The following is a 25,710-nucleotide window of genomic DNA, read 5'->3' as shown; positions in this document are numbered from 1 at the left end:
ACTCCCCAGTGCTGAGGCCACCAGCCTGAAGCTCTTGCAAGGCAGTAATTGAGTGTAAGATGAGAACAACCCCATGCCCCTGGCTTACCTCTCTTCAGCATCCTGAGGTGCAGCTCCTCCAGGTTGCCTCCTCCCCAGCACTTCCAAGATGCCCTCTGAGAGGTTAAGCAAGCATCAGTCCCTTACACTCAGAGTGAGGGCACTCTGCTCTGCTCAAACTGTGCCCCCTTCCCACTGTGGCAGGCAGCCCACCAAACAGGCTGCCATTCACCAGCTGCTCACCTTGTACCCTTTGGGGGCTCTCCAGTCCTGGACCTCTCACAGCACACTTCATCATCGCTCCTCTCTTCTATCTCACGAGCAGTGAACAAGCCAAGAATGCTCTGGCACTGGACAGGTTTCTGATCAATACATTAGTCTGCTTTACATGGTTCAAATTTAAGCTTTTATTTGGTTTTTAAATTAAAAAAATAAATTTCGTTATTAAATAGTGGAATGGGTCTAAACTAATGTTAACATATTAATTCACTTGTTTTAGGATATCACCAGAGAAATAATTGAAGTTTACCACCCGGACAAAAACTTTCCATTAGAAAGCTCAACAGTGGCGTAATTCAGTTAGACAGGAAAAAAAGCCCCAAAAGTCTCAATGTTTACAATGAATGTTAGAAGTAAACCTCTGGTTTTAGCATCATCCATCTCTAGTTTCCACCACAAAGGCAGTCATCGTACTCAGAATACTATACCACAGTGCTAATGTCATCGGCTTCATCTGGTTTCTTTTGCCTGCTTGGCAGGGATTTCAAGTACTCAAGGTGCCTCCTTGCATCCTCCTGGTTCTGTCGGACATAATAAACCACGTAGGAGATCACCATGGTGAACCAGCCAAACATGGTGACCAGCATGGCGTAGTCAGTAGTCTTTTTAGGGAGGTTGCAGAGGTCGGCGTCGTTGGCGGCGTTGAGGAAGGGCCGCCCCGCGTGCTCGTCCAGCACAGAGGTCTTGCAGATGACGTTGTTGGCCGTCTCGTGGTTGGAGGCCATGCTCCGCAGCACCTGCTGCAGCGTGCAGTCACAGTGCCAGGGGTTGTTGGCAATCCTGGCCCTGGCCTTCAGGTTGTTGAAGGCATTTTTGTGCACGCTTTTAATCCGGTTGTCGGACAAATCCAGAGTCTGCAAAGTTTCTGCCACCCCTTTAAAGGCATGTTCATCTATAAACTCAATCCCGTTTTTTGATAAATTGAGGACTCTCAATTGGCTCAAGTCCTTAAAAATTTCGTTGGGGATAGACGTTATCTGATTGGAGTCCAAATAAAGTAAGACTGTTTCTGGAGGAAGATCTCTGGGTATTTCCTTGAGGTTTGCATTGCTACAGCTGACGTTCAGACCTCCGGAGTGGGAACAAAGGCAGCCTTTTGGGCACATACTGGCTGAATGAAAGCACAGTATCATGAGGACAAAACTTTGTAAGAGCAGACACATGGAGAGGGAACGAGTTAACCACAGGTCTACCAAATGCATGCTGGGCTGTCAGCATAATCACACGACCATTTCTCATTCAGCCAACAGGGTGGGAAAAGGACCGGCAAAGCGGAAATGTGGTTTCATTTTCTTCAGCGGGATTAGCAAAAACTGGTTGCTAACACATGGACTTCCTCATGGTCAATACGCTTCTTAGAAGCAGGCCTACAGAGAAGAAGGAAAGAAAGTTCTTTATACCATAAACTCCAATCCTAACTTTGTTTTCATTAAAAAAAATAGAAATTAAAAGACGATGAAGGGAAATGCCACACTAAATAAATGGTCTACTATCTTAGGTAACTCCTATTAGCATTATTCATAGTTTACTGCATAAATTCCCAGGAAATTTTTAAGAGGACAGACTACACTTACTACAAATTGCACAGATTTGGTCTTTAATACTTATCAGAGAAGATACTGGTTTGTTTTTATCACAGACGCTTCTAAAACAGCTATAAAAAAAAATTGCACTATCCCTTGCTGAAGTAGAAGACGCATCGATAGGAGCCAAGACTTGTATCTCCAGCAACAGTGACAGGTCAAGTGAGGAATTTGTGGTGGTTAATGCGAACTGATCTCAAAACAATTGATGCTATTTTAAGTCCAAATCAAAGTACTTCAGCAAGGAAATATTTTTACTATATCAAGGAACAAAAATCAGGTAAAGCTGCTACAAGACACCACAACTGCCCACCATCTCCTTATTTGTCTCCCCCTCCTTCTCTTTTGCTTTAGAATTATGGATTTCTTGTACTTCCCAGCATTTTATGAGACCCACAGACATAATTTCTACTTCCAGTTTTTTTGAAAATTTTATTTTTATGTAACAAAAAGAAATGGAAAAATTGCCAAAAACTCACATACCCCACCCTCCAAACCAAGTAAAACTCACAAAACCTATATACGAGCCAAACATTAAAATACCTTATTCATGGCATGTAATTTGCTAATAGGACATATGAAAAATACTGGCTCTTCTTCTCCCCGCTCAAGCTGGCTTTAAAATACCAAACATCCAGAAACGTTTCCATTTTCTCCTTTAATTGGAACACAAATACAGAAGTCTGAAAAGCTGACCTATATGGTTTCAAAGACAACCCTTCCCCTCCCCCCACCACCCCTATTATGGTAAACTATGAATTTCTAACAACAACAGGTCCATTTGTTTTCATGTACATGCTCTCTGTCTTTGTAGCAGCTCGGATATGTGTAGCCTTCAGGTTGTATTTACATATAAATGAATTATGCTTTTTTCTAAATCCACACTGTAGCCCACTGAACAAGAAAATCCCTGCATGGAGGATATGTGTGATTTTACATGAAAAAGAAGAAATTGCATTGCAAGCACTTTTTGCTTGCAGAACGGACATACCAACTGCAGTTGCTGACACATTGCAGTAATACGGATCATATGTGTCGAGTATAATTTCCAACTCATAGCTCAAGTTTTATTTAACCCTTTTTGCTGAGGCCAAGTATGTCAGTATCCCCACAGGAAAAGAAAATTAAAACTACCCAAACCAATCTTAACAACATGTACATGACTTGTGATTACTCCATGGCTTGGGAATGGCAAAAGCTCAGCATATTCTCACTGCAACTACTGGAGAGTGTAGTGTATCATCACTAATCTTCAACCTACCTATTGCTCAAATCAGTGAGTGCCCAAGAACCTAACAGAAAGCTTGCACTTGTATTCCATAAAACTTCTACTCTAAAATTAAAAAGAAATGTAATTGCTAGCCATGAGAAATTGTGAAGTTAACCCTGGAAATGTGAAACTGTTTAGAAGAGAACTAAGCAGAGGATGAAAAACCTGTTTGTGGAGAGAGAGGTGAGGTAGCACCTCCCAAGTCGAAGAAATCCTTCATGACCTCTGTGGAAAAAACAGGGTTTAGGTGAAAGAGCCCTATTGCAGTGGGTGTGTGCTGTTTGGTCTTTGCTCTTTGGCTCTTTGGTCACTGCAGTGCCCGCTCTCCAGACCAGACAGAAATCTGCCACCGAAGGAGATAAGCTCCAGAAGTTGTTTTTTCCCCAGCCTGCCCAAAAGCGCTAAGTACTTGCTAAAATGTGCAGCCCATTCGGAGGCCAAGCTGGAGCTGGCAGCTGCTCCCCCTGGCACTGGGAGCTGGCAATCTGCGGCTCCCTCCAGCAGCCCCGGGTGTTGTGGCAGGACAGCCTGTCCCCTGCAAAAACAGCCACCTATTGTCTTTTCCCTTCACGTTCACATGTCTCACTACTGTGCTGCTGCACCAAGAGTAGATGAGTGGTCCAGTTCATCACCCCAGAATGAGCATCATCCTATCACCTACTACTCGTATTTGCTACCACTGGCTCTGGAATCCTACTGCAGGAAGAGACTGGGGGGAAAGAGCAAAGACCTTGGTGCTTCATTTTACAGAAGCACTAAAATGATACCGCTCCCATCAGAATGTGACAAATAAGTATCAAATTTGCTTCATTACAGGCTAAAAAACCCAGTCAACCTGGAAATACAGCATGGACTCTGCTGAGTCTTCCACAGTACTGTTACACCACCAAAGAGCATGTATCCAAGAAGCCCCAAGCACTTAAGACAACATAGAACATCCTCACCCCACCGAAGACAAATGAATCTATTTAATGTATTAATGTATTTAGAGTGGAAGAAGTAGAGTCATTACAGACTAAGCAGGATAGTGTTTAATGAAGCAGCGCCTCTTCTAAAGGCCTAAGTAAGTAAATTAATATAGAGGAAAAAACTCGCAATGTTTTAAGTTGATAGATAGAGCAAATACAAGTTTAAACCTGCAATTAACAACCCAGTCAACAAAACTTGTCTGAATAAGAACAAAGCTCAGCAAATTCCCAGTAAATTAACCAGAAGAAACACAATAGGACTGAGCTTCAGTCAGAGTAAACAGAGCTTTGTTTGCTTCAGAATATCCAATCCAAGGGATATCTGAGGTTTAGGTTTCAACAGTAAACTTAGAGCAAAAACCCTCTTTATTTTTTTTAGTGACTGCAAGAAAAGAAAAGAAAACTAGGATTCACACATTTGTAAGGCCAATAGGAAGATCGCTGACTAATTTCCTCTTGCTTGGAACACAATAAAGAAAGAAGATGTCAAAGTTGGAACAAACACAAGAGAGATACACCAGAAGAAACACTAATGACTAAGGGATGAAAGACACAGAATTAAAATAAATATATTAATTAATTATAAATCTGAAAATAAAGGAAAAAATAATTTAAAAGTGAACGAAGGCACAAGGAAATGACAGCAATACCAGGAGCACTTGTAGCAGTGTGATAGAAAAAGGCTTTTTGTGCACATTTCTAAAATAAAAGTACAAACATAGAATACCTAACACCAAGTCAAATATTGCAGGGGAATAATGCTACAGACAGAAGATTGCACAGAAGAGATCTTTACAGTCTTGCAATTTAAAAAGGTTTCCAAGGCTTCCTCTTCTCAAGCTCCCCCAAGACCATTCAATCAGGGCTAACATCCAACAACACTGGAAAATGTACAAATCCCAAAATCCTCAGGGAAAGTATGCTACTTTTAATACACAGTGAGATTTCTACTGAGCTTCAGGGGTCAGGTACTTGCAGTGTTGGTCTTTACTGCAAACAAGGTGCAGCAACCATATCTTGGTTCCTGAATGCACCAGTACTAAATTATCTATTTGAATAATACCTTCTCCCCACAAGAAACTAGTGACGTGAGGAAGCTTTAGTGCCTCCAACTACCAACAGAGTCAACCAATTCCCACAGAAAGTCCAGGACAACACTGTCTACAATATTAATTTATGTTGTTTTGTCTTCAGAGAAAGATACAAGAGGATAGGAAATCCTATAACCATCGCACAGAACAGCTGAAAAATGACAGAGATGTTTTGTTGTTTAGGGCAATACTAAGAAAACAAAAGATGTAAAAAAAGACAATCATATATGTGTAGCTAAAGATGTCTGACTAGGGGAAGGGGTTTCTACTGCAGGGTTGAGACTTCCAGAGTCCACACGGCAGCTTTGGTGACCACCCAAGTACTCACACATCCCCTGCCTCCATAAAAAAGATGGAACAGCTACCAAATCCTTGCACTTGAGGGCCAGCCACTGCTCTCAGAGGACTCAAAAGCAGAGACTACAACCAACCTTGAGAGGTATTCTGCCCACAGTATTTCAAACACACCCCCACACAAAATCCCCTCAAACCTCAGGCGAAATCAGTGCAACCACTTGCTGATGACACTCTTCCTGCAAATTTGTATCTTTAAGATGTGAGAGAGGGATTTACTTCCTATTTGGTCAGCAGATGCCCACTCCACACATTGTGTATCTACATTTTAGTAGGGTCCTTCAAAAATTACTTCCTAGCACTACAAAAATTATCTGTGACATAAAATATCTTTGTTCAAGTTGATCCAGTAGGACAACACTTCTACTTGGAATTTCACCTGAGTTCTCAGACAGTGCCAGATGAACTCTCAAAAATTTCTTTTGTGGAAAAATCAAGACCTTCTCCTGACAGCTCTTCATCAAGCAAGATCTCCCATGATAAAGACAAAACCATGACCTAAAGTATTCAATATAAATGTTTTTACGGGAAGATTCCTGTAACAAATCACAGAATGAGGGCCACAAATTAAGTCTGTAGAACAGGATCACACAGGTACATGCCAACACAAGAGCCCCTAGACTCACACACAGCATCCTCATTCATTTTGCCTGCTTGTCAAACATTGATGTGAAGAATAAGCAGCAACCCTCTGCTCACAGTACCACACTGGCCTTCACCAGATCACAGACTGTAAGGACTCAGTGACAAGAGAAATAGGAGACTTTAATTTTTGTTGTTATAATTCACAAACAAGCAAAAATGGGAAAATGGTAAAAGATCTCATCCTAAAAGCATCTTCATTCCATAAGCTGACAAGCATAGGCATTGTGCAGAACACACCCTCCTAGCAATAACACCTGGATAAATATTGCAGGTATTTTAGAAGATGCTATTTTGCTCTTTCTTTGGGATACAATATCATGAAACACCAAGGAAAAAAAACCTGAAAGTGTTGTGGCATCAAGCTGCAGTTAAAGCACAGTCTAGAAAGTGAGAGCATAGCTGGCAGCCACCTATAAAGTTTTATGCAGCTTCTAGGGACAGAAAGTTTAGTTACAAAGGGTTTTCAGTGCTGATTTCTTATGTGAAGTGGTACTTCCGTCTCATGCACAATCACTTGTGCAGATCCCATAAGCTAAATTATGCCTTCACTAGCATTTGAGCAACTACATCAACCTCTACACGTGCAAAAAGGGCTGCATAGCACACTCGTTTCACTGGGAAGGAAATGTAGTGAAAGCAACTCCATTTTCCCTATCAATAATGTAAGGTGCTAGAATAATGTCTCCTCTTCAAAGCTGGGCTCACTGATGAAAAAGACTGCATCTATTATCCCAGTAATGTCAAAAGGGTCACAGCTAACTACTAATGATCAGCACACACAGTTTGTACTTTAGGTTATTGAAGGCACCATGTTTAGAAAGGAATTTATTATTACTGTAGCTGATGTGCTCAAACGAGCAGGTAAGATCAGAACAGGGAAAAGGAAGAAGCCAATGGATCAACCACAGGGGGTTGGCTGCATCATGACTGTACTCAATCTGTCTGGTCTGTCACTTTTCAACCACCAGAAAAACTGGAAAAAATTACGTACAACCCAGCTTCCAAAGAATGTGAATCACAGAGACTGATGCACAATTCACCTGCCTAGGCTTACCACGCTTCTGAGCATATACAGTCGTAAAGCTTAAGCAACCTTGCTACTAACTTTAGGCACAGTACTCAGAGAAGCTCTCATTTGAAAATGGATCCCAAATGGCTCTGCAGAGATCCACACTCCTTGAGATCAAGGAGTCCACAACAAACATCACTGTGTCCTCAGCTAATACTGAAGGTATCCCTGAGAACCACTGCAACCCTCCACAACAGAGATGCACTGCACATGTCAGGGTGCCTCCCATCCTCCACCTGAACAGCCCATACAACTCACATATGAACCTAGAGATAGCTCCAGTTTCTGTGGGCAGCTCTACTGCCTTCAAAAGAAGCTCTCAACTCCCAGTAAGCCCCCAAGAGATCCCTGAAAAAGAGCTCAACTTGTCAAGTCTGGTTTAAGTGAAGTCCTACCCATCAGAGTAACAACTTTCTCGTGTGCCAGCATTGGAATTTTGATACAGAATTAGAAACGTCCAGGAAATAAGACTCCTACAGGGCTCTTTTTTTAGACATCTTTAAAGCAAACTTGCGCTTTGAATAAATATTAAAATTTCATAACTAAAAATCCATTAAATGGAGCATTGTAAAAAGATCATTATTTTAACTGACTTCCAGAAAATTACTGAGATGTTTTATAGTTTTGAAAGACCTGATAATAACTTTTTGCCCTCCTTTAAGACATCAACTATGTTCCTTTATAGAAAAGATGCTCATTGATAAATCTAGTTTTCTATTTTCTATTAAAACGGGTCTTAACTTTTCCATAGTGAATATTTTTGGGTTACATTGAATTTAGCAAATTAACCATTGAAATAGAAGATATGCCCCTTCCTAATACATTGTTTCCCATGAGTTCTCTTTCCTGTAATGCCAGTCTGCTTGTCACAAAACACACACACACCCCCACCTTACTATCCCCCATCCATAGAGCTGTATTTTATGACTTTGTACTCCTCTTTTTTCCCCATTGTCATAAAAAGCCATACACTATTTTATCTCTAAAAATATTACCTTGTAATTAGTATTGACAAGACAGGTGGAGATTATAGGCTAAAATTACAGGTGGTTATCCAGCATGAAAAGTCCACTTTGCTAGAGGACTGAGGACAGGACAATTTTACCTGAAACCAAAGAAAGAGATTTGCCACCACTACTCCTGAACATTTGCTAAAGGCATATTTAGCAAGAGTTAAAACAGAGAAGATATTTGGAGAAAGAGCTATTTATATACATCCTACCCTTAACAAATCTTACACTGCTGGTAACCACAGACCTCTCAGTGAGCTGCACATTGGGCTGTCCTGTGCACCAGGTTTGAGAGCAGCTGAGCCTCTGGAGAGGCACAGACTCTGTGTGCTTTGGGCAAAAACCTCCACGAAATCCTGTCTGGTTCCACCAACATCTGTAGGCTGAATCAGCCCACTAATTTTAAAAACACAAGTAGATTGATGTAAAAATAAGAAGCTGCAGGGTTTTTTTTGCGTACCTATGGATATATGATAAGACTATACCTGACTGACTGAGTGGGTACTGAGCTGGAAATTGATGATACTTGTGAGTTGGAGCTGGACAGGAGCAGCAGGACCCAAGGGGAATGAATACAGCAGCCACTTCAGACCTCTGTGCTGTCTGTGCACTACAGAACAACAAATTGCATGGGTGCGAAGTGAATTGCTCCAAACGAACAACAAAATCCTTTAAAACAATGCCACCTGTGTGCTGTCAGCACATCGTGGTGAAGGGCAATCTCACCAGCTGCACAGACGGACTGCGAGCCAGGCAACACAACCCCTTCCATGGCTCCAGGACAACAGCAGGAAATTCTATTTAGCAGACGAAACAAGAAGCTGGTTTGGATTCCCAGGACAACCTGTGTCTTTCACGCATCTCTCCCTGTCACTCCTCAAACGTGGAGGTTTGGCCGCTTCACAGCTCAGCCACCTTGAGGGTAGGGAGTTAAGATGCTATGAAGCACCCAACCAGAGAGGTGCCACCAGCTGCTTGCAAGGTGCCAGGTCATTTAAATTCCCAGATGAAAGTCTCCAGCAGTGGAAGAGTTTCAGGATTTGAGAATATGGTAGCATGAAAAATTCTAAAGCAGTAAAAAGAGAACTTAATAGAAGCCAATGGCAAATGAGGTGGGAAAAAAGGGCATAAAAGATCACTGATTCTATGAATAGTTGAAATGTCATGATTAATCAGTGCGAGCCTGAACTTAAACTACATAATGGATTCATTATCTAATGAAACACCAAATGTACTCAAACTATAATATTCTTCCCTAGGACAGGGCTCAGAATTCCAGTGGTCATTATGTTCCCAAAAAACTTCCAGTATAGGCATCTATATCTAACTGCAAACCTTTTCCAGTTGTAGAAGCAAAGTGTGTAGGCAAAGGTTTACAGATCTTGAGCTATGAATGCCCTCCCTTACCTGTCACAGAGTAATAAAATGGTTGAGGAGAGCCAAATGAACATTTTAAGCTATAATTACTTTCTGATGGTGAGATCGCTGAATGTATCACTCCTTATTACAGATTAACATCTCAATTATACTGTGTGGGCAAATGAATCAGCACTTTAAGACTGATGGGTTGGGTTCATGTTAAAAATGTATTTGACTTTTTTCCCTTTTCACATCAAGTCAGGAATTATTTCATAACTCTCAGCTGATAAATAATTGTGTGAAGCTTAGCAGATATAGTAACAGATTGATGACAGAAAAATATTACAAATCATCTCCTAACTTTCCTATGATGCCTTGCTCTCGGAAGTCTTCTGTGGTAACACATTTCTTGGAATGAAATTTGGTAACTTGCTGGAAATTAAAGGAACAGCTGTTGGGGATGCTGTTAGAGTTTGTTCTTTTGAGCTTAACAAAGGCTGAATCACCTGCTTTTTAAAAGGTATGCAGTGCTGCCTACTTTTTCTTGTTAGCTCCTGCATCCTCTTCATCTGCTGTAGACTACAGATGGCTCCTGTCCCTTCCCTGAGCAACATACCCTGATGGGAAATATAAACAGCATTTTGTATGCACATCTATGCCATTTGAAAAAGAAAAGAAAATGTTACATACACTTACAGCAAGCAAGTTAAAAATGAAAGGCACGAGATGTAGGATACATCCTAATCTTTAATATAATTTATCACTGTATTTTGGAAGAAATTGTCTTGACAACCTATAGAAGAAATGAACAAAGGCTCAAGATATGCTAGTTACTGCTCACCAAACACATCTGCAGAAAGATTTTTTTACCACTATACAAGAACAGGAAGAACCACATTACAGATGCTAAGGGAAAATGCTCCAACACACACAAATGATTACTTGTGAAGAGTTCTCCAAAGCCTCATCATTTTTTTCTAGATTATTAGTGTGCATTAGGGTAAAAAACATTTTTAAGAGTTTGGGATTATATTCTACCAAGTCTCAGTGACATTTTATGAGAAAACATCAACAACCATTCTATTTGGCAAGAAAATCCTTTCCAGTTGCAGTTGAGTCAATCCTCCACATGATCTGTAGTAGAAAAAAATATAATCTAAAAGCTTAAAATAACCTGAAGTGGAAATACTTAATCTTCCTTGGGTAAAGAGATCCAGACTAAAGTATTTTCTAAAGTCTGGTTATGAAGAGAATACCTAGGAGCCTTTCATGAATAAGCAATGTTGTAGGTTTTCAAGGAATCTGATATAACCCAATGGAAAATTGGTTACTGTAAGACGTCAATACTCAATATTACTATTTATTTTTATCCCATATTATAAAATAACATGATCACAGTGAAACAGACAAATGCCCAATTGGAGCCAGACTCTTTCCAGTAGCTAATGATGGATGCTCCTTCAACTTAATTAGGCAGAATCTATCAGATCAGAGAAAATCTCATCTTGATCTCAAGATAATTACACTGATTACTTCAATGATTACCAGCATAATCAGTGGTAAGTTTTGCAATTTAATCTTGATAAACTGCATATGGTGACTGCAGATGGTGTCCTTGCCCAGTTGAAAATCTCATTCTATTTTTTTTTTTTTGCAAAGTGCAAATCTAACCCCTGGTAACAAAACAGTGTTATCAGTAATTTAAGAAACTTTAAGGAACCACCTTGCAAAGATAAGCAAGATTCAGACCACCTAGAGACCTTTCTTCCACTTTTAAGGGTGTTTATTGGGTTCTGCGTACTGTGATCTTTAGGCTTATTTGAGGTTCACCCAAATGCTCCTGCAATTTAGTAGAAGACAGAAGTTGTAATTAGGCTGGGGAGGCTGTGCTGATAATAAAGTCAGCAAGGCAGAAACAAGCATGCAAACCTGGAGGGAGCATTCAGCAAGGAACACGCTGGTGGCTCTGCAAAGCTGCCACTAGTTTCCCCAGGCAGCAGAAAGACAGCTGCTGGCAGCAGACACGACCTGGGCACCAGGGAATCCTGCAAGAGAGGTGCTGTGGACTCCAAAGCACGACACGGAGAAGGAGAACAAAGCAGAGAATGGCTGAAAGCTGGTTTTTCCAGCAGACCCCCTGTCACAGAGCAGGTTCCCAGGAACTACAATGGGTCACCACAGATGAAACCATTTCTTGGGTTAGACAATGCCACAGGAAATGCAGATGTGAGCAGAGAAGTGCCACAGTGACAGCTCTTCAGCCACTTTCACAAACTCTTGGTTTTACTGGGTCCAGATTACCCTGTTGCATTAAAACCCAGGAAGTCAAGGCTATTTTTCTCCCTGCACAACTTCCCAGCGCGACAAACACAGAGCAATAATTCATGGCACCAAGAATTCACAAGGAAAGAAGCCAGCAGAAGTTATTACTAAAATGAGGCAACCTGAATGTTAGTAATACACAAGATGAGACTAGAAAGAAAAAGAACATACTTCCAGAGCAATTACTCTAAAAAACACTTAAAGGGGAGAAAAAACCCACAAGATAAATTAGCAAAAGGGGACAGCAGTTAAAATAAAGTACCTCAGCAGTTACTAATTCAGCTCCTTGTGCTTTGAAATATGCTACCTGTGTATTAACAGGACCTTAAAGAAGCATGCAGAAGTAGAGTAACTCATTTAGAAAAATGCAAGAAAAATATAATGTGTACCAGCATATAAAAGAAACCAATCCAGTTTGAAAGTTCCAATTAAAAGCTCTACACCTAAAAGTGAATGCTCAACACCACAAAACCACAAGCTTCTCCTAAGGAAATTAAAATTGTGACTTAACAATATAATTCAGAAAATACAGAAAGAGACAGCAAGTATGGAATAATTATGAGATCAATAAACAATTAAGCAACTTTAAAAGACATTCAAGTGACCTTCCACAATCTAGTGATACACTGAGTTAGCTACAAGCCATTTGGGCTTGCCAAAGAAACTGGCTGATGCTGTTTTTGCTGTGCCAATGGTTATTACACCTGCACACTGCCATGTGCATAGCTGAGAGAGCCAAGAGCACATCTGCAACACCACACATACACACAATGTGCTTCCCATTTCTGCACCAAAAGCATCAAGCAAAGGTATCATAACCTATCATATCGAACCACCCACCACAAAAACCACATCCCCCACTTCTAATATTTTAATCCATGAGCAGCTTCAAATAACTGTAATTTCTTTTTCATTAGCTTGCCAAAGAAACTTATCTCTTTATTTTTCCTGTCCTAATAATAGATTTTCCTTCTATATTTAGGTATCATTGTAATTCCAAAATCTTAACATGTGGTATTCTGGAATAGTCAAACACAGGGATTTTGTACTTCCATGAAAGCAAGATTACCAGGTTCCCATCAGGACCCGCTTTAGCTCTGCTGTCTGCTACTGCCATTAGAAGCTGAGGAAAAAACTAGCCCAAGCACAACTTCTGCAGCCCTGCTTCAGGTTAGGATCTCCCAAGCAAGCAAAATCTAGTAGTGTAAAGCTTCAATGCCATCTTGCGCTGCAGCACTTCCCTAATTAAGAATTTAAGACCAGATGGAGCCATTAGATCATCTAATCTGACCCCCTGCCTACCACATGACGTGTCATTTTACCAATAAACCTTATATTGAGCCCAGAAATTTAGGTCAGACTGAAGCATGTCTGAACTGAGAAGACTTCTGCGTGCCCAGGGCAATACATTTTGTGTCCACTGTTCCTGCAGCATGCTGTATCAACAATCACCATAAGAGTTAAATTACTCTAGCAGACTTACCTGCTCCACCAGGATCCAGACACCAAACAAGACAGTCTGTTTTCAAAAGAAAGGCTATATTGAAAGATAATGTTCATCATCAACAGCTGCATGTTACCACTTTCTCCAAACGAAAGTTAGACAAACTGGCTATTTTTTAATCTGCTGGTGAGTTACATCAGGCCCTCAGCTGCCATTAAGGAACTTTTCAAATTACATGTGTTACATCTCAGCAACAATCAGCATGTTTTCATTTTGAAGTAAGTGCTCTGGAGCATCCCCAAGGCTTCCCAGGAAGTCAGGTTATTTATTTATTTATTTTTAACCATGTAGTACTTTTCCAAAGTCATTAAAAACTTGCTGTATTAAGTTTCTCTTCTGAGGACATAGGTTGCAGGCTGAAATACTTCAAGGGTTCTCTGACCCTTACTCAGCAAAAATCTTCAGCCTGTTCACAGCTCATCAGATTGGTGAGAGGCAAGCGAGACTTCAACGTTCATGGTGCTGAAATAAGAATTATCACCAACTGCAAAATAAAAGAAACAGCTCTAAAGAAAAAAATCTGCTTTTCTCAGTGGAAATAAACACCAGCCTTTATCAGACATGGAATCTAGCCGTGAAAAAAAAAACAAAACCAAAACCGAGGCACAGATGCTCGACATTGAGTGTGCAGAGATTTTCCAGTCAGTTGCTTTTCCCAAGGAGAAAACAAAAGGAAGAGCCAAAGGGAAGTGTTGCAATGGATACCTCCAAGAAGAGAACAAACCCTTGAAGTCACATTTTTACTAAGGGAAAAGAGGTCTTTATCAGTAGCACTAGAGCACAACAGGAACAGACTGAGACTCAGTTCAATAAAACCCTTATTTTAAAGACAAGAATATATCAGCGCTTTGTGTGTCCCCTCTGAGATTATACAGCCAAGTTGACTTTGGCAGACCAAGCTGATACAAAAAGCAGGACTTGTGAAGGAAAAAAAATCTTGATTAGCTGGGCAATGATCCAAAAAGCAAGACACTTGAGGCTGCAAGTTCTCAGCTGAAGAAGCTCAGGTAGAATTAATTTATAGCAAATTAAGTTAGGTCATGATAATGAAATTTAAAGACATGTGGGGCATGATTTATTTTACTACGGCTTGTTGAAAAGTTAAACACAAGCAGACCTAACAGGAAGGCTAATTTAACTCTGGTTACAGTTGGTACTGGCACTGAGATAAACTTAACTTGACATACTTGGAATGAGAAAAAGAATATAAGAATAGGATTAAAAAAAAACCAAAAACTTTTTAGCACCATTTTTCATCATTGCAGGAGAAAGCATGGCAAATTCAATCCTCTGAATCATGGCTGCTTGTTTCCCAATTTTAAAATATCCTGGCACACAGCCCTCAGTGGCAAGTGCAGTGGAAATAGCTGATGGCAAGGGTTGGAAAAGGATGGATAACAAGATCTGCCCTGCAAAGCCCCTGCCATCAAGGAGCAGAAGGGAGGACGGCAAAACCTAATGGAAAAAGGTCTCATAAGAAGTGCAGTCCTCTTGCAGGTCACTGGAAAGCAGCAGCAATGGCAGGAGGGATGCTGTCATCGAGGGCTCTGTGAGTTATCTCAACAGGTTACCCAGCAGCAGCCTGGGCTTTGGCTTCACTCGGCAACAGATGAGGTGCCACTACGTCCTCAGCTGTCCCTCCTGCCACCCACGTCTCCCACGCTGTGCGAAATGCTAGGGGAAGGGGAAAGAAGAGTCACTGTAATGGATGAATGCAGCAGTTTGCAGGAGGGGGGAGGGCGAGAGTAATGAAAAAGTGTTAATATTAAAGTAATAAAGCTTGTGGCCATTTTTCAGTCTGAAAGGCGCAACACCGTAAAACAATGCTTAAAGGCACTCACTTCTGTTCCAAACCACCTGCACGCTAAGGCACCCTGCTATTAGCACATAAGTTGTTTACTACCAGTCTTATTTCAGTCAGACTCCAGGAGAGCCATAAAACTGAATTTTTTCTCTCAGTACAGGAGTCCAAGTGGCCTCAGGTTTTCCTTGGTGTGCCAAGCCCCAGTGTGTCACCTGTGATCCCTGCCCAGTCACTAAAGCACTCATTTCTAGTAAGATGCATAAAAGTCAAATCAAAGCAGAGAATCTGTGCCTGGCACATGGCACACATACATCCTCCTTCTTGCCTGCTTCTCCTCGAGTTCCTGAAGCAATAGCTACTCTCAGCCACACTTTCCCAAAATGGTCTGGACCCTGATTGGTAAAATGAGACTTCCATTTCCTCTCCTGAAACAATTTCTTAAAAAGAAAAGAAAAAGTAATGAAGAAGAATTACATATAATGGCAAAGTAAATAAATAATGGATATTCTTTTGAAATTAAGACATTTTTATCTGTTTATTTGTCACTTGCCTCTTTTTTGTTTGTTTCTTTAGTTTGCTCTTTTGTTTGGCCCAAATAAAAGCATGTAAATTCAAAGCGACACACCCACTTTTTTTCCTCTGTCAGAAGCAAATATCACAATTCAGAAACTCTTTATAGAGATGGTCCAGCTACAAAGAAAAGTCTTTGCCTCACTGAGAAGACTAGTAATTCAAGGACAAAAAGACAGAGGCTAGAAGAACAGTGGTACCGACAGGAAAGTTTAAGGTGGACAGACGAGTCTGTGGAATTGCTGGAAGAGCAAAGAAGAAAGAGAACCAGAAGTTAATGTCAGGCCTGGGCAGGCATCATGAAGGGAGGAAGCCAGATGTGCCAGTTTCACATGAGAGACCACATTGGCTCACAAGCTGATGGGTGAACTCCTTACAACCTGGAGCCCAGCGGAACTGCCAAGCCTTAACAAGTTCTATAAATTATTCCATCTTTCTGGGAGCTACATGACAAACCATGAAACAGCTCAGCAGCAGCAGCATTCTAACGACTAACACAATAGAGAGAGATGCACTGATACGGTGAAAAAGACATAGTTTTCCCCATATTTACGCATCTTCACAGGAGTCAATAATGAAAAACACCCTGTTAACTGTCCTCCTTTTTTCAAAGGCACCTTTACCTCTGATGCATTCAATTCCCACATCTGAATACAAGTCAAGAGTCCAGGATATACAAAGAAGTCCAAATAGCCTAAACAACACTGTTAACAAGTCCCAGTCTATATACTATGAAGAACATCACAACAAAGAGTAAACCAAACTGCATCACTTGAGAGCAGCATTTTCAAATCTTCTTCCTCATGTTTTCATCATGGGAAACATTCTCTTAGTCGTTGTCCTTTCCTCAATTGCCACAGATGCAGTGCCACAGCGCTGCAGCAACATGCAGCCATCTTCATAAGTTGGTTCAGATCTGAGCACTCCTACACTTCTGACTGCTTCCCTTCCTGCTTTCAGTCTGGCAGAAGTGTCTTCCAGTTCCATCCTGCCCTTCCTCACTGGACAGTGAGGATAATAGACTAACTCAAGCACAACAAAGTTTCTGTAATGAAGTGATGCCATACACTTTTCAGTGTCACTCGTTCTGGTCCAAGGACAGTTTGCATACACCCCAAAAGGATGCTTTCTGAAAATGACAAATCTTCCATCTCTTCCAGCTGCAAGGAGAGCCCATCCTTGCAATCCTACATTTAAAACCTTTGCTAGCCTGAGGAGTAGCCCAGTGTTAAACCTCAGTCAACACAGCGCTGTCAGCCCATTTTCAACTGATCCATGATAGGTGAGCAGCAGTAGGGTGTGCACAGTGGCCACAGCCATGTATGTTATAGCACCACCAGGGCTCTCACTGTGCTCTGTGCTCAAACGTGTCCCCAGAACATGAAAAGGAGACACACATAGCTACAGCACCAGTGTGTGCTACCAGCCACTGCATGGCTGCACTATGGCAAGCAAGGAGACCACAGGCGAGCAAACCTATGGTTCTTTGGGGCATGAGCCCCAATAGCCCTGAAAAGCTACTATGATGGGTCTGCTTTCCTTTTAAATAATATATTCAACCTCTCCTTTCTCTTTCCACCAAAAAGCTGTCGTTTTGCAAATAACCCCTCTAGAATTCTTCGAAGTTTCACACAGAAATGCACTTTGGCAAAGACTTCTGCAAACAGGGAGGAGCGGGCAAGTCAACCACCAACCCAGGAGGTGTCTTACAAGTCCATCTGCACTATTAACCCGCCACATCATCATTTCATATTATAAAGTTACTTTCATGGCTGTACAAAAAGCTCCATTAAGAATAAATGATTAGTTCTTCATCAATGACTTTAACACCTGCCTTAGTAAGGCAATCACTTATTAATAACAAAATAAACAACTAGGCTTCTCTTAGAATAAATTTTAGTAGTAAAATGAGAGGAAAAAGACTCTATTTATAACATGCTGTTATATATTTTATTTAAAGTTGTCCAAGTATTTCCCAGGCAAAATGCTACATCCTACCATTACTCATTAAAATAGGACACAGCTTGAAGTTTGATGAAGAGGAAAAAAAAATCAATATTATTTCCTATACAGTGGCATTCTTTCAGTTGAGTAGTCTCTTATTTCTGCTGCATTTTTCATAGCATTAACATCCATACTGGCACTAAAATTTTAATGGATATTTTAGTGTTATTGGAACATACATGTTTTCTTTATTAAATATGAATTTGGAAAAACATGGAAAAATTAAAAACATGTATAAAACATTATACAATATGAAAAATTTCAATCAAAATACAAAATTTAAACCACATTGGCATTTTTCTGTCTTTATAAAAATATGGTAGTTTTTCTTCAGCACTTCCTTCTCCTGGAACTTTCAGTCAGCTCTCTTCAAAACAAAGAGAAGGTGCTTCTTTGATGCACTAAAGGCCATAGCCCTTTATGAACCAGTGAACAAGGTGCTCCCACTGGATGCTGCTTGGTTGGGCTCACACTCAGGAACTTAGCAAAGATCTGAAGCAGAAGCTCAGATGGTTGTGGTGAGATCAGGCAATGTGTTTTCAGATGAGATACCTGATATGGGCTATGCTATGAACGGTCTACCAGGAACAGACACACACATTGAAATTCTGACTTCAGAAGATGTGATATGTGAGATGTAAGATATACATAAGAGCAGATATGCTGAGGAAAATAAACAAGCTTTTTTTTTTGTGTAACAGTGCCAGCAGAAAGCAGCCCAGAAGCTGGTACAGCTACTCTTGGGAGTAATTACTGCAACACTTGCAACCTCCCACTACTTTTGAGGCAGTGCCACAGTTCCCATGAACAGCCATTCTTGCTTCCATGCAAGATGAGGAGCAACCCTGGTAGACCTCCACGCGCTGCTAGTCTGAGTCCTAAGTGCTATGCAACCCTCTGAGAGTCACTGGCTGTTTCTGGAATCTAAGAAAGGGAAAGGCCTTTAAAAAGTTATGATGAACTAAAACGTGGCAGAGTTGTGCTGGAAAGGTAAATGAACACTGCTGAGGACAAGTGGCTCCCCAGCTCTCACTCCATTCAGTGGGGATATCCAATGCCTCTCTGGAGGGCAGCGCTGACTAACCTATGCTTTCCTCAGCAGGAAAGGGATGAGCTGTGCTTTACACCCCTGTTAGCCCAGACTTGGAGCTCAGAAGAAGGCAGGAGCCAGAATCCTGCCTCAGTCTGATGGCTCCACCCAAGAAGCAGCAGTTTCTGGTTCTGCTGAGCTGGAAATAAAAGTTTCACTTTTTTTTTCCTTCTCCTTTCTCCCCATTTGACAACTGCACATAAACACTTGTAGATTGGGACTGCTACACCCCTGCAAGCTTAAAACAACCTTCCTCAGGCAGAGAGGACAGTTCTCGATGGCAACATGAATGTGACTGCAGACTAATTCACCTTGTTGTTCTGACACACGAAAGCCATCTCTGAAATCGCTGCACTGTCTGTAGTCACTCCTGTTATACATCTCTGCACAGTCAGCACTCAGCCAAGCCAACAAAGGAAAGAAGCACACAGAAAAAACTCACACCTTCTTGGTAGATACGTACTGCTTTTTTTTCCAAATTCTTCTTTTTAGTGTAATCGTGGAAAGACATTAATAGCTTAATTTAAATACAGGTCTATCAAAAGACTCTAATTTTTTTTAATACACACACTCTGCACAGGACTGGTTTGTGTCTAAAGCACATTAAGTGAATCTCTGATATCTGGGCAGACAAACTACCAGGAAAAAGGCCTTCAATTTAAAAGGTACTTCTTCCTTCAATATTCTGTGCTCAGAAAGCCCAGACCCCTGCAACCAGTGAGAGAATCTGGAGCCATAAAGGCTTGTTGTCAGCAGAGGAGGGTCCAGTTAAGGGACATTTAACCACACTGGACATACACAAGCCCATGGATCCAGAGGGGATGCATCCATGAGTGCAGAGGGAGCTGACTGAAGTTTACAGGATGCCTCTCTAAATTATCTTTCAAAGATCATAGGGATCAGAGGAATTTCTCGGGGACTGTGTGAAAGCCAGTCCTATTTTCAGGAAAGAGGATCCCATAAACTACAGGCAGGTCAGCTTCACCTCCACCCCTGGGGAGGTGATCAGCAAATAAATCTGGGAACAATTCCCTTAACATATGGAGTTAAATTAAATTACTGGAAGTAGTCAGCATAGATTTATGAAGGCAGAAATCACATCTGACCAACCTGATAGTTTTCTGCAATGAGATGCCTGCTGAGATGAGAGGAAAGTGGATGTTATTTATCTTGACTTCAGCAGAGCTTTTGATGCTGTCTCCCATAACATCCTCATTGACATACTGATGAAGTACAGACTAAATAAGTAAATAGTGAGGTGGAGAGAACACTGTCTGAACTGCTTGACTCAAAAGGCTGTGCACAGCAGCACAAAGTCCATCTGGAGGCCCATCACTAGTGGAATACTTCAAGGGTCAGTACTGCGACCAACATCATTTAACATTTTCACAACGATTCTGGAGGGTGGAAGAGAATCTCCAGCAAGTTGGCTGATAACAGAAAACTGCCAGGAGCAGTTGATACACCAGGTGGGTGTGCTGCCATCCAGAAGGACCTGGACTGGCTGGATAACCTCATGAAGCTCAGCAAAGGTGAATTCCAAGCTCTGCACCTGGGCATGGTTAACTCCATGCACTCCTACACGCTGGGGTCTGATCAACTGGAAAGCAGGCTTGCACAGAGCAACATCAGGGTCAGACGCAAAGTGTGTGCCCTCATGGAAAGGTTGGCTAACAGCATCATGGGCTGCATCAGAAAGAGCATCACCAGCAGGTTAAGGGCGATCCTCCACTCAGCCCTGGTGAGACACCTGCACAGAGCTGTATTAGTCCTGGGCTTCCTGGTATATGCAAAACATGGACTGAAACAAGTCAGCAAAGACCACAACGTGGATAAAAGAACTGAAAGATCTGACGTATGAGAGGCTGAGATTGCAGAGACTGTTCAGCCTGGAGAAGGCTCAGGGCAGGTCTCATCAGTATGTATGAACAACTGATGGGAAACAACAGTGAAGACAGACCCTTCCCAGTTGTGCCCAGCAAAAGGACATGAGGCAATGGGCACAAATTGTAATATAGGGAATTCCATTTGAAAGTAAGAAAATAATTTCTTTTTCTTTTTTCCCATCTCCCTACTGCCAAGGTGGTCACACCTGGAACAGGTTACCAAGAGAGGTTGTGGCATCTCCATCCAAGCCTGGTGGACATAGCTCTAAGCAACATGCTGGAGCATGGAAGTGGACTAAGCAACCTCCAGAGATTCTTTCCAGCCTCAGCTATTCCATGATTACTTCCAATCAACTTAAGCAGAGCCACTGAAAGAACTACAATTCAAGCAAAAATTACTCAAAAGCAGCATAACTTAAGACAGAGGTAATTCTAGGCTTTGCAGCATAATGCTTAAATCCTACAGATGCACATTTTTATTTCCTCTTTATGTTACACATGACTGTACAGTTCTGGGTTGTCTGCAAGGAAAAGATGCATCTCATGGGGTTTGTCCCTTGCAACAGGGAGCTAGTTATAAACACACACCCCAAATCAGAATTTGGCTGTAGATGTTTTCTATTACTCAGATTTTATGAAATATCTTACCACTGAGTATAGTTTCCCCTATGACTACAGTAAGTAAACAGACCCAATTACAGATGTTCTCTTTTAAAAATACTACTTGAAAGGAACATGGTGTAAGGCATTAATTGAAATGATGTTCCTTTCCACAAGGACAGTACTTCCTGAGAAATGGTTATATTAGCAAACTAACATTGAAGAAACACAATTACTGTGTTGCTCTGTGACCCTAAATCAAAATAGTATTCTTCTTTTTTAACTCACACTAAAATTCAAAAGCAAAGGACCAAAACTGCAAATGTTTATTCATTTTTGTAACTGAAATCAACAAATTGAATTACTGAATTGATAGCACAATACCCCCACTAAATATGCATAAACTTATCTGTAAACTCTTTAAAGGAGAAGTTTTTTAAATGACAACAAGTCACACACAGTCAATTTATTTAGGCAAATAAATTCCTAAGAACCTAATGGACCAATTAAGTGATTAACTGAATTCAATGCATCAAACATCAACTTAAGTGCCTACTCTCATACAAGCTGTTTTAAAAATACTGCTCTTAAAGAAACAGAGAGAGAAAGTAAGTTTAAGCCTTTTTTAAACACGCTTTTGGGTACCAAAATGACACTCAAGCTGGTGAGGAAACAAAAGGAAACTTTCATTCTGTTTTCTGTACACAAATTACAGAAGATAATCCTCAAAGTGTAGCTAAAAAGTTTCAAAACAAAACAAATACACTGAACAAGCTTTCTAAAATTCCAGCTTTTGTTATTAATTTTAAGATGCCAGTCAAATGGATTGTAATAGAAAATACATTTTTCCATCCTTCATTTACAATGCTCTCTTAGAACATCCGAGGCCAATTCACAACCCTCTACAGGGATATGACATTTGCCAAGAGGAAAAAAAAACAACTCCGCAAGAACAAGCCACCAAGGTTTTCCCTGAAGCCTCCTGTTGGGATTTGTAACCTTAAAAGGAAAAATGGATTTTATTATGCTGGTCCCCAGCTTGCCAAACAAAGAGCCCCCAGGTCTGTTTGGTATCTGTCTCATTGCATTCACTCAGGGATTCTGTGTGGCTTTCTCTTGCTATGTTACAGCAGAGCCAGCACAGCTGTTTTCATCTCCTGGTATCATTCAAACACTCTATCAGGCTATTTGCTTAACCCGGAAATCCCAGAGACCCCAGGAGTCTGAGCTCTGAAGGAAAGTTCAAGTACCAGAAGACACTGCAGAAACAAGGCATGCCACCTCTGCTCGGTACTTCTACAGGTCCAGGTAATCTGGAGGTGAGAAGGGGGATACCTCTGCTTGACCAGACTTTTTCCAAAGCCACGGAGAGAGTCATCCATTACGATACCCTCCACATGTAGGCAAAGGACTTATATCATGGGATCATGCAGTTCCTGCCTTGGAAGAAATAAACCAACTACCATCTGAATTTTCAAGTTCACAGTAACAGAAATAGCTTTGAAATTCATGTAGTGATAGCACTGATAGCAGACAAATTCCTCTTAAACGCCCTGAACAATTTGGTTCTTACACTTCAAGACTACAAGTTTAATTTCTACTTCTGTTTTACACTGAAGAGAAGCTCCCTTATAAGCCTAAAAAGACGGAGCCCACCACATACTTGCCCACAGATGTTAACTTTGAGCACTGAAAACCACTGCTTACAGCTTTTCTTATGGTGGAAAAGGGCCATGCAGAAGAAATCCAAATGCCCAGATAATTCATAAAAATACTATTTAATATGGTATAGTCAAGCATGGCTACATGAAGTAATCAAGATTAAACAGTATGGCAAAGAGAAGAAGCATAAAAAACATATTTTCCCTTACAACACCAAATGGGAGTCACATTCATTTAAGCAAATATTTTTCTATATTGATAGAAGCCAAATACGTGGGGTAAACTGCTGTGCTTTTTTTCTGTTTGCTTCATATAAAATCACACAGGAAATCTGTGTTCACATAACACTATCAATGAAATGCTTTTTGCTTTTTTATAAGTTGTTTGTAATGAACATTTTAGCTCTCTCAAAAGGTGAAGAATCAATCAGCCAACCTCTTTACGCATGTCCTATGAGGATACCCACCCTCAGTAAAAACAAATCTCACTAGCCTTAGTCAGCAAGCTGCAGCAGCAGGTGGTAAAACTATGACACGCACCAAAAGCTTAGAGACTTGTTAATTGGTAGCAAGATACAACAGAATATGCCCACTGAAAACTACCCAAATTTCCCAAACACCCTTTGAATAGCTTTCCTTTTTGAACAAGAACTTGATGCTTCACATTATATCTGTGCACACCATTTTCTCCTTCCTCCCTAAATTTTAAACCTTTTTCTTACATTTACTTCTTCTGAGATTCAGTAGTGACAGCTTCTTCTTTGCACTCCTACATATATTTTGCACAAGCTGTTAAACAGAATTAGTCCATGCTCCTCTTTCGTGTTTTTCCTCTGCTCTGAAGGAACCTAATACACAGACTTTAGAGAAACCCCAGTTTTGACCCTTACCACCAAGCTACTGATTTGTGCAAACATGGTTTGGCAACCAGGCTGAAGAAAGATCTTGTGGACTGTCATGCAGACCCCCCAGATGGCCACAAGAAACATTTACCAGGTGAAAATAGGTCCCAAGTGTCTGGCAGCAAAGGGGTATGGACACAGCATTTGGAAGAAAAGTTGAACATGCTGAGTGTAAACTCTATGCTGCCTTTAGCTGCCATAACACCCCTTACAAACAGATAACCACAAAAACATTGCCTAGTATCATTTCACAATTTGCACTCTACATGTACAATAACCCACGTTAGTTCTAAAGGATACCATCAGCAAGAGGGCTGGATGAGACTTGTACCTAAATACAGAAAGAGATTATTTATTTACCTTCAGCATAAAGGTACTCACTCCTCAAATTTCATGACAAGTCTATATTGCAAATTTCCCCTTATCATTCAAAATCAGCATGAACAAGTTAGAATCACTTAGAGAAGTGAAGCCTATTGGTCTTCACAGAGCTAACAAAGCAGAAAGATTGATACAAGTAAATTCCCCTTTCCTCCCCAAAAGACAAAATTACACCTTGATAATTCTTTCAGTTGCAGGTCACTAATTATCTTTTAGTTGGAAACAAGAACAACCAGTTTTGTGGTAACAATCACTACCCTTAACATTTTATTTTTTAAAAATAAAATAAAAATATCAGAAGAGATACTAGGAAGAAAACAAAGTGAAGTGGCAATGTAAAACTATCAGATTCTGGGAGATGAAATAATTCAAGTCTGAACATCCTTCCCTCACCATGTGGAAAGACCACATGGCAGCAGGAGCAAAATCATCATGCGCAGTATCTGAAGCCCATGCCACAGAATAGAAAAAAAAAAAGGTGGACAATAAAGAATAAACCTATTATGCAACTGCTGATATGTTTAAATCTGGAGGCACACTACCACTTCCTGCAGAGCTTTCTGCCAAGTTCAGAATCCTTGGGGAAAATGTCTCAATCCCCAGCAATGACGCAGTGTGAGAAGCCTATCTGGGACATACTTAATGCCGTCCTCCACACAGAGGGTGCACTTCCAGGAATAAAGAGTTAGTCACCATGTCTACCTCCACCACCCATCTCCTCATCTTTTGCATATCCTGCTCTGCAGAGACAGGCATTCACACCTACAGGATGCTGCTAAGTCATGCGGGGACACAACATGCAGGGAGCTGCTCTTCTAAAGAAAACACCACAAATACAAGTGGACATCCCACTAAGATTTCTTTTTTTCACATGGATTCCCACAAGTGGGTTTACTACACCCCATTCCTGAATGGAAGCACCAATTTGCTTCTGCACACCTTCTCATGAAGGCTAAAAAGGGGCAGAGAGCATCTTCTTGCATATACCAAGACTCAAGGGACTCATATGAAACAAATAAATTATTAAAATGGCTTAAAATCACAGAATCATTGAAGTTGGAAAAGACCTCTAAGATCACCAAGTCCAACCGTTAACCTAGCCACATCCATGTCCATCACTACAGCATGTCCCCAGGTGTCACGTCCACCTGCCTTTTTGAACATTTCCAGGGATGGTGATTCCACCACTTCCCTGGCAGCCTGTTCCAATGCCTGGAACACCACTTCATTGAAAAACATTTTCCTAGTATCCAGTCTAAACCTCCCCTGGTGCAATGAGGCCATCTTCTCCAGTCCTGTCACTTGCTACCTGGGAGAAA

At 41.0% G+C, this 25,710-nt stretch overlaps 1 protein-coding gene across 6 annotated transcripts in view; it reads right to left on the bottom strand.

Moving 5' to 3' along the window:
• Positions 1-422: 422 nt before the first annotated feature.
• LRRC3B (leucine rich repeat containing 3B) overlaps positions 423-25,710 on the bottom strand; it is a 45,120-nt gene continuing 19,832 nt past the window's right edge. For 5 of the 6 annotated variants that reach the window (XM_033074096.1, XM_033074106.1, XM_033074124.1 and 2 more), the window contains one exon: positions 423-1,685. In XM_033074096.1, the coding sequence (XP_032929987.1) occupies positions 741-1,520 (780 nt within the window). In that variant the 5' untranslated portion in view covers positions 1,521-1,685 and the 3' untranslated portion in view covers positions 423-740. Of the gene's footprint in view, positions 1,686-2,444; positions 2,618-25,710 lie in introns of those variants that run through there. The other variant, XM_033074134.2, reaches the window with a different exon arrangement.

The sequence above is a fragment of the Catharus ustulatus genome, chromosome 1 (genome assembly GCF_009819885.2).
Source record: "Catharus ustulatus isolate bCatUst1 chromosome 1, bCatUst1.pri.v2, whole genome shotgun sequence".
In the NCBI taxonomy this organism is placed as follows: Eukaryota; Metazoa; Chordata; class Aves; order Passeriformes; family Turdidae; genus Catharus; species Catharus ustulatus.
Note: the sequence above shows the minus strand (reverse complement) of the source record. Positions and strands in the feature narration are given on the sequence as shown.